This window comes from Sarcophilus harrisii, chromosome 4 (genome assembly GCF_902635505.1).
Source record: "Sarcophilus harrisii chromosome 4, mSarHar1.11, whole genome shotgun sequence".
In the NCBI taxonomy this organism is placed as follows: domain Eukaryota; kingdom Metazoa; phylum Chordata; class Mammalia; order Dasyuromorphia; family Dasyuridae; genus Sarcophilus; species Sarcophilus harrisii.
The window spans coordinates 297,181,612-297,196,441 of record NC_045429.1 but is presented as its reverse complement, the minus strand read 5'-3'; the positions used below and the strand labels follow the sequence as shown (position 1 = coordinate 297,196,441).

General features: G+C 34.0%; 1 protein-coding gene across 1 annotated transcript in view; it reads left to right on the top strand.

Annotated features, from left to right (window-relative positions):
* DNAH9 (dynein axonemal heavy chain 9) overlaps window positions 1-14,830 on the top strand; it is a 479,597-nt gene that overhangs the window by 228,429 nt on the left and 236,338 nt on the right. Inside the window, exons 29-30 of the mRNA XM_031965533.1 lie at window positions 8,944-9,101; window positions 11,338-11,476. Coding sequence (XP_031821393.1) covers window positions 8,944-9,101; window positions 11,338-11,476 — 297 coding nt within the window. The remainder of the gene's footprint in view (window positions 1-8,943; window positions 9,102-11,337; window positions 11,477-14,830) is intronic.

The window sequence follows — 14,830 nt, the reverse complement described above, 5'->3', positions numbered from 1 at the left end:
TTCTGACACTATCCCCTTTCCATTTCTACTTCCCTTTTTTATGTTATATCAGTAAAACCAAATTGTACATGTGGTTTTTATGTATATCCACAACAAAATACAGTTTTCAAGAGTTCCTTTTACCTTTTTCTACTTCTCTTGAGTCCTGTTGTTGGAGATCAAATTTTTTGTTTAAGTCTCGTTTTTTCCTTAGAAACAGATGGAATTCCTCTGTTTTATTAAATGTCCATCTTCTTCCATGGGAAAAAAAAATGCTCAGCTTAGCTGGGCAGTTTATTCTTGGCTGCATTCCAAGTTCTTTTGCCTTTCGGAATATCAAATTCCAGACCCTTTGATCCTTTAATGTTGAGGCAGCCAGATCTTGCATGACCCTTATTGTGGCACCTCAGTATTTAAACTGTTTTTTCCTGGCTGCTTGTAAAATTTTTTCTTTAGTCTGAAAATTCTGAAGTTTGGCCACAATATTCCTTGGAGTCTTTATTTTAGGGTCTTTTTCAGAAGGTATTCGATGGATTCTTTCAACACCTATTTTACCTTCCATTTCTATTACTTCTGGGCAGTTCTCTTTGATGATTTCCTGTAAAATAGCATCTAGACTCTTTTTTTCATCAAATTTTCATCATAATAATTGCAGTAATGATGCAATAATGCATCATAACGTGATCCTCACATTATCTCTCCTAGATCTATTTTCCAGGTCTGTTGTTTTTCCAAGTAAGTATTTCACATTTTTTGCCAATCTTTCATTTTTTTGGTTTTGCTTGACTGATTCTTGATGTCTCAATGAACCAGTCATTTCTATTTGTTCAGTTCTGATTTTTAGTGAGTTATTTTCTTCATTAGCTTTTTTTACTTCTTTTTGTTTATGTCCAATTGAGTTTTTAAATGAGTTGTTTTGCTCTATGGAATTTTTTTCCACTTCACTAATTTTTTTTTTTTTTAGTGAGTTATTTTCTTTTTTCAATTCACAAATTCTGTTTCCCTGCACTTCTTGGGAGATTTTTACCTTTTCTAATTCACATTTCAGGAAGTTGTTTTCTTTTTCCACTTTATCAAATTTTTCTTTTAGTGTCTTTTCTGTACTCTCTTGCATAGCTTCTCTTTCCTTTCCCTATTTTTCTTCTAGTTCTCTTTTAAGGTTTTTAATAGTCTCTTCTAGGAGAGTCTTTTGTATTGGGGACCAACATTTGTCTAGAGACTGTCTGCTATTAGTTTCTTCAGGGTTGAAAAGCTGTTCTCTTTCTGAATAGAAACTATCAATCCTCCTTTTGATTTTTTTACTCATTTTGTTAAAGCCTATAGGGTCTGCCTTCAGGGCAGGAGGTTACCAGCTTCCTCTGCAGAGTAGTGAGAGGTGTATGGATGGGTATCTGTCCTGCCAGCAGGCTACAAAAAGCAGCAAGATCCTGGAATGCTCTGGGAAAGAATTCCTCACTGGGATGTAACTCAGGCCTACAGGGCAGAGCTGGGAAAGTGCCTTGCAAAGAACCCTACTGTGTGAGATAACGACTGCCCTGGGGCTAGAAGCTGAGCAGTGAGAGTTTCACTACCCTAAGCCAAATCCTGCCCTGGGGCTGTGAGTATTAGCAGTTGAGCAGTGAAGGGACTAGCAGGGACCAGAAGTGTCTCTGCCCTGGGAAGCACAGTCCTGCTGCGGAAGTTCTATTGCTCCAGGCCAAGCCCCCCACTGTGCTGATTAGAGGCTGCCAAGGCTGTGCCCCCCTGCCATGCGGGTTTGTAACTGCCCCGCAAAAGCCCCAAACTGCAGGATGTGGCTGCAGGGCTGCATTTCAGTCTGCCTGAGTCACTTCCCAGTTTGAGTAGTTATAGCCAGATCTTGTTAGATTCTGGTGTTTTTTAGAGTAGCTCCTGTTTTAGGCTTTAATTTCTCTGCCACTCAGCCCTGTTTGTAGTGGCCAGAAGCTGGAAAATGAATGGATGCCCATCAATTGGAGAATGGTTGAGTAAATTGTGGTATATGAATGTTATGGAATATTATTGTCCTGTAAGAAATGACCAACAGGACGAATACAGAGAGGATTGGCGAGACTTACATGAACTGATGCTGAGCGAAATGAGCAGAACCAGGAAATCATTATATACCTCAACAGCGATACTGTATGAGGATGTATTCTGATGGAAGTGGATTTCATCAACAAAGACAAGATCCAACCGAGTTTCAATTGATCAAGGATGGACAGAAGCAGCTACACCCAAAGAAAGAACACTAGGAAATGAATGTAAACTGCTTGCATTTTTGTTCTTCTTCTCGGGTTATTTATACCTTCTAAATCCAATTCTCCATGAGCAACAAGAAAACTGTTCAGTTCTGCACACATATATATATCCAAGATCCACTGCAATCTATTTAACATGTATAGAACGGCTTGCCATCTTTGGGGAGAGGGCGGAGGGAGGGAGGGGAAAAATTGGAACAGAAGTGAGTGCAAGGGATAATGTTGTAAAAAACTACCCTGGCATAGGTTCTGTCAATAAAAAGTTATTTAAAAAAAAAAAATTTCTCTGCCACTTTACTGCTTTGTAATTAAGGCAGAGCAGTTAGCCTATAGCAGAGTCATCTCTATAACTTCTCTAGCCACAGAGATCACCCCCACCCCTGGTTTGCTCAGGACACTAGTCTCTTGCTGCCTGTGCTAGTCTGTTCCTGGCCCCTCAGGACAAACCTTTCCTGGCAATCTTCCAGATTATCTTCTGCTGGTAAATTGTGTGCTTCTAATCTTCATGAATTTAAGCAGTGAAGAGCTATTTTTGAGGCTGAATTAAATAGTTGGTTATGAGGGGAATGAGAGGAGCTTAGAAAGTTGTGTGTGCCTTCTCTACCATCTTGGCTCCACCCTCATCTTTTCGAATTTCTATAGTCTTAATGAGAGATGGTGGGGGGCAATGGAAAATGTATTGAGTTTAGCTTCAGGAAACAGATTTAAATCACTTAATAGCCACATAACCTTAGGCAAATTGCTAGTTGACTAATTGAGTTTTGGCTTCCTGATGTATAAAATGGGGGTAATAATACTCAAATCATCTAGTTTAAAGCTCTGTTTTGAGGATGAAAAGAAATAACACTGACAACTCAAATTTATATAAAACTTTAAGATTTTAAATTTGCTTTCTTTACACAATTCCTATGAAGTAAATGGTATAAATAAATAGCACTTATAGGGCAGTATCTAGTTTTAGATTTGACTTCAGGAAGAACTGAGTTCAAATCCAGACTCAGTCACTAGCTGTGAGATCCCAAGCAATTCACTTAACCGATATTTGTTTCCATTTCTTCATCTGTAAAATGGGGATATTAATAGCACCAGCCCTCCCTAAACTGGTGTGAGGGTAAAATGAGATAATATTTATAAGGCATTTTGTAAACTATAAAGTGCTATGTAAATCCTGGTTATTGTTATAATAGTATTACAAGTATCATTATTATCATATTTCCTATTTTGAAGATGAGAAAATAGAGATATTTAATATTGAGTAATATGCTTATGATCACAAAGCAACTCAAAATAGGATTTAAATTTGAGTATTCTGGCTCTAAGCTCAGTAAGTGCTCTATTACACTATATTGCCTTTGTAATAACTCATATCAAGTGCTTCTAAACCTTTAAATGCTATCTAAATGTCAGTAATTAGCATTATGATGAGGTATTATGGTAAAGCAAATCCTTTTTCAAAGGTCTATCCCAGTGTCCTTCTATGAACAGCTCAAATACATCATATACAATTAAAATATCAATGGATATGGAGCAGATTCTATGCCATCACAAAGTAAAATATATACAAGTACAACACCTTCAATGAAAGTGAATGGGTGGTTCTGATGTAAAAGGCTTGTGACAATAGCTTGCTCTAATACAGAAAATTCACTCTCGTAAACTAAATGACTTTCAAATCTTATATGTCCTTATAGTTTGGTTTAAAGTTAAGGTACTAAGATTATAAAAATGAAAGATGATTCAAAAAGCTTTTAAGGAATAATAAAATTCGTGCTGCACATGCCATTATTCTGATGTATGTGCTTAGAGCACAGAGGAGATTTGCAAACTTTAAAACTGGTAAATATTTGCAATGATAGCATTTTTTATTTCTAATATGACTGATCTTTTATCTGTAGCTTTTCTCTTTTATCCTAATGAAAATATGCTGCAATAAATAACTTCCTCATTTCAATATTCAATTAACAGGCACTTATTAATTCTCTACTATATGCAAGTCACTGACTACAAAGACAAAATTAAACAACTTTTGCTGTCAATGAGCACACTTTTGGGGGAAACAAGTGTATATATATATATATAAATTCAATAAATATGTAAAAATAAATACAAAATAAGGTTGTGGAGGGAAACAATAACAATAGGGAAAGTTATATGAAAGAATTCATGTAGAAAATGGGACAACTTCTACTAGCCTAAGCTTCTTTATAATTATATATTCCATTTAGATTAAGAGTTTTTTGAACTTTAGAATCATTAATGTTGACCTCAAGGCTCAAGTGCCTAATACTACTACACTGTGTACAGTTTGTGTGCTCAGAAATTTAAATTTAAATGGAGATGAGAAAGGAGATTTTTTTAAGTATAGACGACAACCTTTGCAAAGACACATAGAATAATAATTAGCACTTATATAGCATTCTATAAATTATTTTGTAAATATTACATCATTTTATCTTCACAATAACCCTGGGGGGAGGAGAGTAAATGTTATTATAATCTCTATTTTATAGATAAGGAAACTGAGAATTGAAAGGGCAAGTGACTTGCCAAGGATTACACAGCTAGCAAGTGTTAGAGGCAAACCAAAAAATCAAGACTTGTTTGACTCTGTATCCATTACTCTATTCACTGCACCACATCAAATATTATACAATGAGAGATAGCAAGTGTTATAGGCTAGATTAATCAGAATATGGAGTGTGTGAAGGGAAATATTTTGTAATAAATTCTATAAAGGAATGACAGAAAGGAAGGAAAAAACAAGAGTTTGCATTTTATCCCAGAGCAACAGAAGTTTTCTAAGCAAGATATGGCTTCCATTTGGAAATGGCCAATAGGCAATTAGTGATACAGAGGTCAGGAGAGAGCTGAGGGGTAGATATGTAGTTCTAGGAGTTATTTGCATAAAGATGATGTTTGACTCCATGGATTAATGATATAATGATATAAGCAAAAGAGAGAAATAAAGAAGAGGATTCAGGACAGTCCTCTGCATTATACTTAGAGAAAAAGTGGAACATGAATGGTGATTCAATATAAGAGACTAACAGAAGGCAACCAAATAGATAGAAAGAAAACATCACAAAAACCCAGAGAGGAGATAATATCCAGGAGTGAATAGTAAGAGTTGCAAAGGCTGAAAAAAAGGATGAAGACTGAGAAAAGACCACCACATTTTGCAATTAAAAGATCACAACTAACTTTGGAAAGAGAAATTTTGGTGGAGTGATAAGATCAGAATCTAGGCTGCAAAGTGGCCAAGTGAGAGAGAGAAGAGGAAGCAACAGACTTATATTCTTATTATTTTTTGTAAACTCTCCTACAGAAAAGGAAACTAACTCAGGGATGTTAGAATTCTTGCTCATTGTAACACATATAATAAGTGTAATGTCAAAATATGATTTCTAATTTCAAACCCAACAATTTCTGCTATGCATATTACTTTCCAGTCACTTGAAAAGATCAGAGTTACATGACAAAACAACGAGACAGAATTAAAAAGCAACAGCAAATCAAGTATGTGATATAAAAATTGCCTGACAGAAAAATTCTTAACTGTTATAGAAATTTGAAGATGGAAAAAATTAGTGTGGAATAAGGTTAGCTAAATAGTAAAGTTAGTTAAGGTAGACCCTGGTTTGAGTCTTGAAAGAAATAAGGAATATTTGGAGAGATAGGTCTGATAAAGTAGGGATCACAGAGGAACAACAATCAGGTACTCCTTGTATACTGCCAGGATTTATACTCCAGATTGACTAATTACATCTTCTCATGCCATTATTTCTTCTCAGCTATCTATTGGGCACTTTCCTCTGATTTTAAATGGGTTCTAACAGTTCTTATAAAATCCAACACTGTTCCATGAAACCCAAGTGAAAAGATGGACACTGATAGGAAAAATATGATCATCTTTCTATATCTTTTGGAATTTTGCCTCCATGTAGCAGCTGTGAATGTAAACTTTATTATCTGCATTTTTTGAAACTATACAGAATCATTATGTAATATATAGAAGGAGGGATCCTTTCCATTATTTTTAACAAAATAAAAGTTCATATTGGAATCCCTAATAGTTTCATACTTTAATATAGAGAAAACAAGTAAATACTTAACATTTTTAAAGTATTCTGTTTGTTGCACACAAACAGTATCTGAATCACTTTCACTTAAAATAGTATAGCGATCTAAGGAGAAAATTGGATTTATTCATTCATCCTATGTATCAGCCTTACATATTTGTTTAAAAACTTCATCATCTTCTTTTCCTTTTTCTTCATCTTATTTTTATCTTTCCCTTTAGCCTATATAATTTTTCTCCTTTAAAATATGATGGAAACAAAAAAGAGGTCTAGAAAAAAAATTGCACTTATACATTTGAATACAATTGAACTTATACATTTGGAGGGATATAAGAAGGCTTTATGGAGAGGTCTGGTATCTGGACTGAATTTTGAATCACAATGTTCTAAAAGGTGAGGGTGAAAAGAGAGTACATTTTCAATGAATTGATGGATGTGGGGACTGTTATGTTTTGCTCGCACAGAGTCCATGAAGTGCTGTGAAATAATACTACAAGAATGTGAATGCCAGACTAAAGAGTTAGTCTTGCACCTTTAGACAATGGGAAGCCTCTAATAATTTTTGAGCAAAGTAATTATGTCATCATACCTGTGAACCAGGAAGATTATTTTATTATTTCTATGATGGATTAAAAAGTAGAGAGCCTTAAAGACAGAGTAACCGCTTAGGATACTTTTATAAAAGTCCAAAATAAAGATAATAACAGCCTGAACTAGGATGGCAGCTGAAGTTGAGAAGAGGGGACAAATGTGAAGGAGATGTTTTGGAAATACAATAAATAAGACTATGATAAATAAAGAGTTTAATAAAATAGGATAATTGATTGGATTTGAACACTAGCTGCCCTGGGACATGTTACACAAAACTACAAATGTGTTATGTACATCCTATTTCTTTTAAATATATAATAAGGTTATCAAATAAATTTGGTTTTATTCTATTCTATTATATAATATCTAAGAATATTTTTATAGCAGGTTGTAGCTGCCAGTGTCTTCCCCTACACTCAAATAGCTTTGCAGGTTAGTTCTTGTATACACAAACTGCACGCGTGTTCATTAGATCTCAACAAGATCCCTCAGAGCACTTAGCACTTTCTCTCAGCTTCCTAGCTCACATGCAAGTGAATCATTTATTTAGTTTCTAGGCTCAGATGCTTCTGTGGTGATGGAGAAAATTGATGAAGAAAATCTGCAATTATGTACACCTCTATTAAGTGCTAATATTTATGAGTTATTGCACTTTCAAAGTTGCTCTGACTCTTCATAAAGCATCTCTCACAGGATTTTACACAGAAATACAGATGTCTACTTCTTAACAAGTACATTTTTTGCTGACTGCTTTGTTTTGCAGATCCTTTGTAGCATAAAGGAATGTTGAATCAGGCTAAACACCAGAAATGGTATTTGACACTTGCTTCAGCTTCCAGTCTCAGAGCAATTTGTAAATGTTAAATTAAATATATTTCCTAACAAGGCAAGTGCTATACATATTTTAGAGTTTGGAGCCTAAATAAAAAAGACGAATTATTGATTGATAGCCTACATGGTGGCACATACCTTTCTTCCTTCTTACTGGGGAGGATAGTGGATTACTTGAGCTCATGAACTCTAAAGTTCAGTAGGATTAAAGGTAATTGAGTGTCTAAGTATGGTACTAATATGGTGAAATCCTAGGAACAGAAAGATCCCTAGACTGTCTAGGGAGGAGTGAATACTGGTTCGGGTCAGAAAAATAGAATTTTGTATAGATTAATATTAAATAAGACTTTTGAGTAGCTGGTATACTTTCAGGGAAAAAAGGAAGAAAGGAAGGGAGGAAGTAAAGGAGGAGAGAAAGAATGGAGGGTGGAAGGGAGAGGGGAAAAGAGAGAAGAGAGAAAATGAAGCAAGGAAGGAAGGAAGGAAGGAAGAGAAGGAAGGAAGGAAAGAAGGAAGGAAGGAAGGAAGGAAGGAAAGAAGGAAGGAAGGAAGGAAGGAAGGAAGAAGGAAGGAAGGAAGGAAGGAAGGAAGGAAGGAAGAAGGAAGGAAGGAAGGAAGGAAGGAAGGAAGGAAGGAAGGAAGGAAGGAAGGAAGGAAGGAAGGAAAGAAAAATTTGGGGTGATATCCATATAGAATTAATCTAGGATCCAGAAAGGATCAGATAAGTCTACCCAAATGGGATGGAATACTACATTTATCACACACAGAAACCACAAATTTAGAGCTAGAAGAAACCTTAGACAATATCTAGTTCAACTTTTTCATTTTAGCAGAGACAAAACTGAGGTCCTGAGAGATTGTGTGACCTGCCCAAGGTCATTTAGGTAAGAAATAACAGAATTGAAATTTAAACCTATATCCTTGACTCTAAATCTAGAATTTTAAAAATTACATTATGCTGCAACTCCTAGTAGATATGTATGCATATATATATGTGAATGCATACATGTATATATGTATATATGTGCTTATGTTTATCTCTCTGTGTTAAAGATTTTAGGGACTCAGTATTCCATGCCAATCAAGGCTGAAATCTGAGAAGAACTAAACATACTGTGTACAGAGGGGATAATTTCTCCTAATAGAGTGGTATCTGATCTATTTATACATTGCATTGAATAAAATGTGTTGATTTTTTTTATCAGGTGAAAAGTATCCAAGATGCAATCAGGGATAAAAAACTGTATTTCAACTTCCTTGGGGAGGAGATTAAACTGAATCCCTCAGTGGGAATCTTCATCACGATGAACCCTGGCTATGCTGGTCGTACAGATCTTCCAGAGAATCTCAAAGCTCTCTTCAGGTAAAATTCATAATTTTTTAAGGCACAGTTATATTTTATAGTCTCTTCATCTTTGAAGAGAAGCATGTATGATATACCATCATGATTATGTTAATCTACTTTAACTTCTACTGAAAATGTTCCATAGTTTCTCAAATGCCTCAAACCCCAAACTCTACTTTTGTGTCTGTCCTGAATTCTACCCTTATATACAAGATCCATTACAATATAGTTCTGACTGAACTTTTCAGGCTCATTTCCTACTATTCTGCTTTATTCCATTTATATTGTCCTATTTTGTCATTTCCTGAATACATCCTATTTTGTCATTTCCACATCTTTGCTTATACTGAACCCTTTATTTCAAATGTTCTTTCTTATCAATGGTTCCACAGGTCCAATTCCTGACAATCCTTCAAAGCCTGCTTCATAAAGTTTTCTCAGATTATTCCAGTAGGAAGAAATCTTTTATTCCTTTTAAATAAATATCATAACACTTTCCACCTCTTTTATTCTACTATTGAATTCTATGCTGTTTTTACAGTTATCTATACTTACTATTTTATATTTATATCTTAACTATTATGAGATAAGGCCCTGGAATGCTAGAACTATACCTCATTTTCCCACTTTTTACATGGCCTCCCAGTTCTTACTAAACATCAGGCATGGGAACTATAGAAATGAAGACTACTGCCTTCAAGGAGTTTAAATAACTTTAATGTAATTAAAAAAAAAACTTTAAAAGCTATAAAATGAAGTTCAAAGGTCAATTAGGCTCAGAGATTCTAAAAGAGAGGGATTACTTTTAGCAGTAGAAGTCAGTTAATACTAAACACTATAGTACAGTAAATATGGTGACTCTATTAACAATAAACAATAAGCATTTTTTAAAAGCCTTGTACCAGGAATCAGAAGGTCTTGTTTCTAGTCCCTATTCTGCCACTGTGTAAATTTTAATATCATTTCATATATCTTGTCTTTTTGACACTAAACAATAAAAAACTAGGCTGTTTGCAATTACTGTTTTGTCCTCCCTTTTCTACTTATGTGATTTTGTGCACATTATTTTCCATTCCTGGAAAAGATTTGTGCTTTTTTTGTTTTTACTAACTGTTGACATTTTTTGGACTCAGCTTGGATGCCATGTCCTCATTATACCTTCACTTATTTCTACTGCTAAAATCATATCAAATATCATATCTTTATAACACTGTTTCATCTATAAAATAAGGAGATTGGATTAGGTCAGGAATATTTTCATAAGCAACCAGTCAATAGTATATCTTGATTTGGTCAGTTGTAGAACCACAACCACTTATTATATCCTGCTTTTAATGTTCAAATTAAATGGAATGTGAAAGAAGGGAAAAGTTAGATCTGATTCCCTGGCATTTCAAATGTTCATGGAATAGATGAGAGGCACGATGTGTGAATGCATCTCCCCTTCCCAGCCTGCCCCCCAAAGCCATCTCTACTACAGCAGCATAAAATGTCAGCAGTTATTAACATATATTTAGCTCTTTTTTCTTAGAGCCTACAAATAGAAATTGCTCACTAGTTTATTAACCTCCACCAAGAGCTTTCTCCAAAAAGGGATATATGTAACTTTGTGTGCCCTACACAACACTGGTGGTGGGTTAAAGAACATGTACAGAAAAATGGCATGGATTTCAAAAGAGAAGCGATAGAGAGAGATTGTTCAGAATTCCACTATATAACGACTTTTTTTATAGAACTAGACATAATAAAATGCAATTATGTTCATTAAAAGCATGCTGCTACCTGCAATCTATTATAAAATTTAAAACCAGTTTCAATTAGACCTCAGGTTCTTTATATGTAGAGACAAAATAATTTTACCATTTTTATGGACTCATTAGGAGAAATGACTATATTTCTAGTCATTTCCTAATGTATAAAGTTCAAAAAAAAAGAAATAGTTCTTGAATATCAGTCAGATGGTGGCTACCATGCATAAGGAATTCAGAAAATGAAAGACTTGAAAGTATGTTTTTTTAAAATAAATTGGCCTAGATAATTATGACTAGAAAATAAGAAAGATATGAAATCTTCTATTTTCAAATTTCTCAGAGAAATTTGTACTATCCCTTCACTTAATAACTAAATTCAGTTGCTACACCCTGTTTCATCATAAAGTTATTTATGTCTAACCTCAACACCCTTCACTATAATTTAAGATATTTTGTTTTGTTTAATTCAAAAACTGTTTCATTCCTTTCCTGTCTGTGCTTAGACCTTGTGCTATGGTGGTACCAGATTTTGAGTTAATCTGTGAAATTATGTTGGTGGCTGAAGGATTCACTGAGGCACGACTATTGGCCAAAAAATTCATTACTCTTTACCAGCTTTGTAAAGAGCTCCTGTCCAAACAGGTAAGTTCTCTAAAATGTAGGTTGGAAAAAGAGTTTTGTGTGATACCACCACCATCCTCTGTGATTACTACAGACATAGGTCTCCATACACTTTAAAACACTGTGATTTTACACCAATATCTATTTGTTTCTTTTGAAGAGAATATATTTTTCCATTGTCTATGTTCCAGCTATGGGTTTTGTCCCATAAAATTTTATAATATCTGTAAAATTATCTTTACCTCATTATTTTATGTCTGAGGAAGCAAACATAATGGTACCTGTGATCCAGTCAAATTATTCTTCTCTATGTTACCCACATAGGACTTTTTCTATTTCTGAGTCTTTGTAGAAACTGTTTCCTATCCTTAGAATATACTCCCACCTTGCCTCCAGCTTATGAAATCTTTCTTATCCTTAAAAAAGTCATTTCAATCATCATTCTATATAAAATTTTTTCCTGATTACCCCAAATACTCCTGACCTCCATCACTAAATTTCGTTTAACTAATTTGTTTTTATTTATATTCCACTTAAATTTAATCTTTTTACATGTAACATAGCATAATACAATTTGTCTTCCTTGATAGAATGTAAGTTCTCACAGGTAGGGATTATTTCATTCTTTGTATTTGTATCCCAAGTAGCTTTCATAGCTTCACATAGTACCATGGATAAATACTTGCAGATTGATTAATGGCCAAAACCCACCTTTCCCAATTTCTGTTCAACAAAAATTCTTCCATTTACTCAAATTCACAGAGTTGACAATATCTTCAATTTGGCACACTCTCGACCTTCATATCCAATCAGTCACCAATTTTTGTCATTTATAGCTCCACAACATTTTTCACATTTATCCTATTTTCTTTTTTTTTTGTTGTTATTCATATGATAAAACTACTTCAGGCCCTCATATCCTCTTACATGGAAAACTGCAGAGACCTCCAACTAGGTCTCATTACTTTAAATCTCTCCCCACTCAATTTCATACTGCACACAGATGCCTAAGTGATTTTCCTATAGCACACATCTGTGATATAACATCATTACTCAGTAAATTATAATGGCTCCCTATCACCTTTAGAATCAAATCAAAACTCTTCTATTTAGTTTTTAAGGCCTTTCACAAGCTGGCCCAATTTATTTCTCCCTTCCCATTCTGGAAAATGGAAAAGCATTTATATAGTGCCTACTATGCCTCTGTGCTAAGCACCATACAAGTCCTTGATTATTCTGAAGTACTTATTAGATTATTATAAAGTGCCTATTATTTTAAGCATATTATTTGATCTTCACAATAACTCTGTAAGATAAATGCTTTTATTATCCTCATTTTGCAGATTAGGAAGGTGAAACACACAGAAGTTAAATAATTTGCCCAGAGTCACACCAATGATTAGGGTCTAAGACCATATTTGAATTCAGGTCTTGATGAATCCAAGCCTAACTTCATCCATTCTACCTGCTGTACCATCTCACTGCCTTAAGCAAGTTGGTATTACCAGTCTCACCAGCTTTCTTGCTGTTTGTTCCTCACTTGCAACACACCCTCTCCCATTTTTATACTTTTGTATCCAGGGTACCCCAGACTTGGACTGTTTTTAATCCCTACATTGGCCTCTTAGAATTGCTTATTTCCTTCAAAACAAAGCTCATGAGTTACCTTCTCCCTGAAGTTTTTTCCTTATTCCTCCAACTACAGTGCCCTCTATCTCAACATTTCATTGTATTTATTTTGTGAACATTATATAAAATATATATATATATATGATTCTATGTCTATGCCATTTCTCTAGAAAGAGTGGTTCCCTCCTTTGATAGTAGGGAATGTTTCATTTTTGCCTTAAATCTTATACTTAACACAGGATCTTGTACATGCTAGGTATTTAATGGTTAAATGTTTGGTTTACTAAAATATTATGTATATTAGAAATGCAAAAAAAGAAACCTTAAAGAGATGAAATAAAAATGAAGCAAACCATTTTAAAATAATTTTATTTTACTTTAGTTGTTAACAATTATGCAAACCAAGGGAGGTTGGAAAGGCCTGCCTGATTGGAAAGGGCTATGAACAGAAAAAGAATAGAGGCAGGCTGTTGTTACAAATGAGTTAAACCACTCTTCTGCTCTTAATTCTAATATTGTTTTCATGCACCTCATTTTTGCGTTATATCAATATTTTGTTTACACCAAAGGAAAATTTAGTAGGATGCCTTCTTTTTCTTATTTTTCTACCAATTTATATAATTAACTGGTGTTTGAAAGATTATTTAATAGAGTTCTCTTATAAATCTCTTTAACCCAGAATTACTTTTTTAGTTCATTTATGGCTTATTTAATTTACTTTTCTGATATTAGACTATGTAAACTCTACTGTTAACTTGAAAGTTTTATAGTTTTCCAAATATTTATTCAAATATTCTTTATTTCCTTTTCATTTATTGTTAATTCTCCTTTTGTTTGTCATTTTTCATGCTAATAATTTTTCTTCTTTTTAAAAAATCATATTAGCTAAATTATTCCTCAAAAGAATAGCTCAGAATTTATTAATTCAAAGGTTTTTAACAATTATTTTGCTTTTAGTTTTGTTCATCTCTTCTTTGCATTTCCAAATTTTTATTTTAATGTCCAATTGAATTAATTTTTTAAAATTTTCTGGGTTTGGTGTTTGTTTTTTAATTTAATTTAGCCCATTTCTTTGATCTGTTCTTTCTCTTTTGTTGACTAAATTATTAAAAATTATAAATTTTTAAATAAGGACTGTTTTGGCTGCATCCCATAAATATTAGTCTATAATCTCATTGTCATTGTTTTTAATTTAATTATGAATACACAATTTTTTTTGTATTTTTATGTTTCTTTAATCTACCAATTCCTTAAGATTATTATTCAGTAACTAATTGATTTTAAACCATTCGTCAAAGGCCCTTTATATGTGTGTGTGTGTGTATGTGTGTGTATGTACATATATAAATATGTATGTATGAGACCTGGAAGACTGAAGGAACCTCTGCAGATAAGAAATACCAGTCTCAGCTATACTGCTGAGACCCAGCCATGGATGAGAAGGAACCAGTATATGCCTAGTAAGTGTGGAAGCAGTGAGACAGAGTGGCTGCTGGCTGCAAACACTTATAGGAGGTGGGAATTCTTGGTTATGATTTCCAGGTAAGGGAAAGAACTGAAGTGAGGTAAGAGGCACTATCCCCTTCTTGCCCCCAGCACTAGAGGTGAATACACTAACTAGCTCATATTTTTTTAAATGAGCAGGCAATGGAGAAATAATTAAACTACAGAAAATTGCTATGGGAATATGGAAGGCAGGGTTTTGTCTTTAGAGGAGAATATTGAAGTAAAAAAAAAATGCTTCTC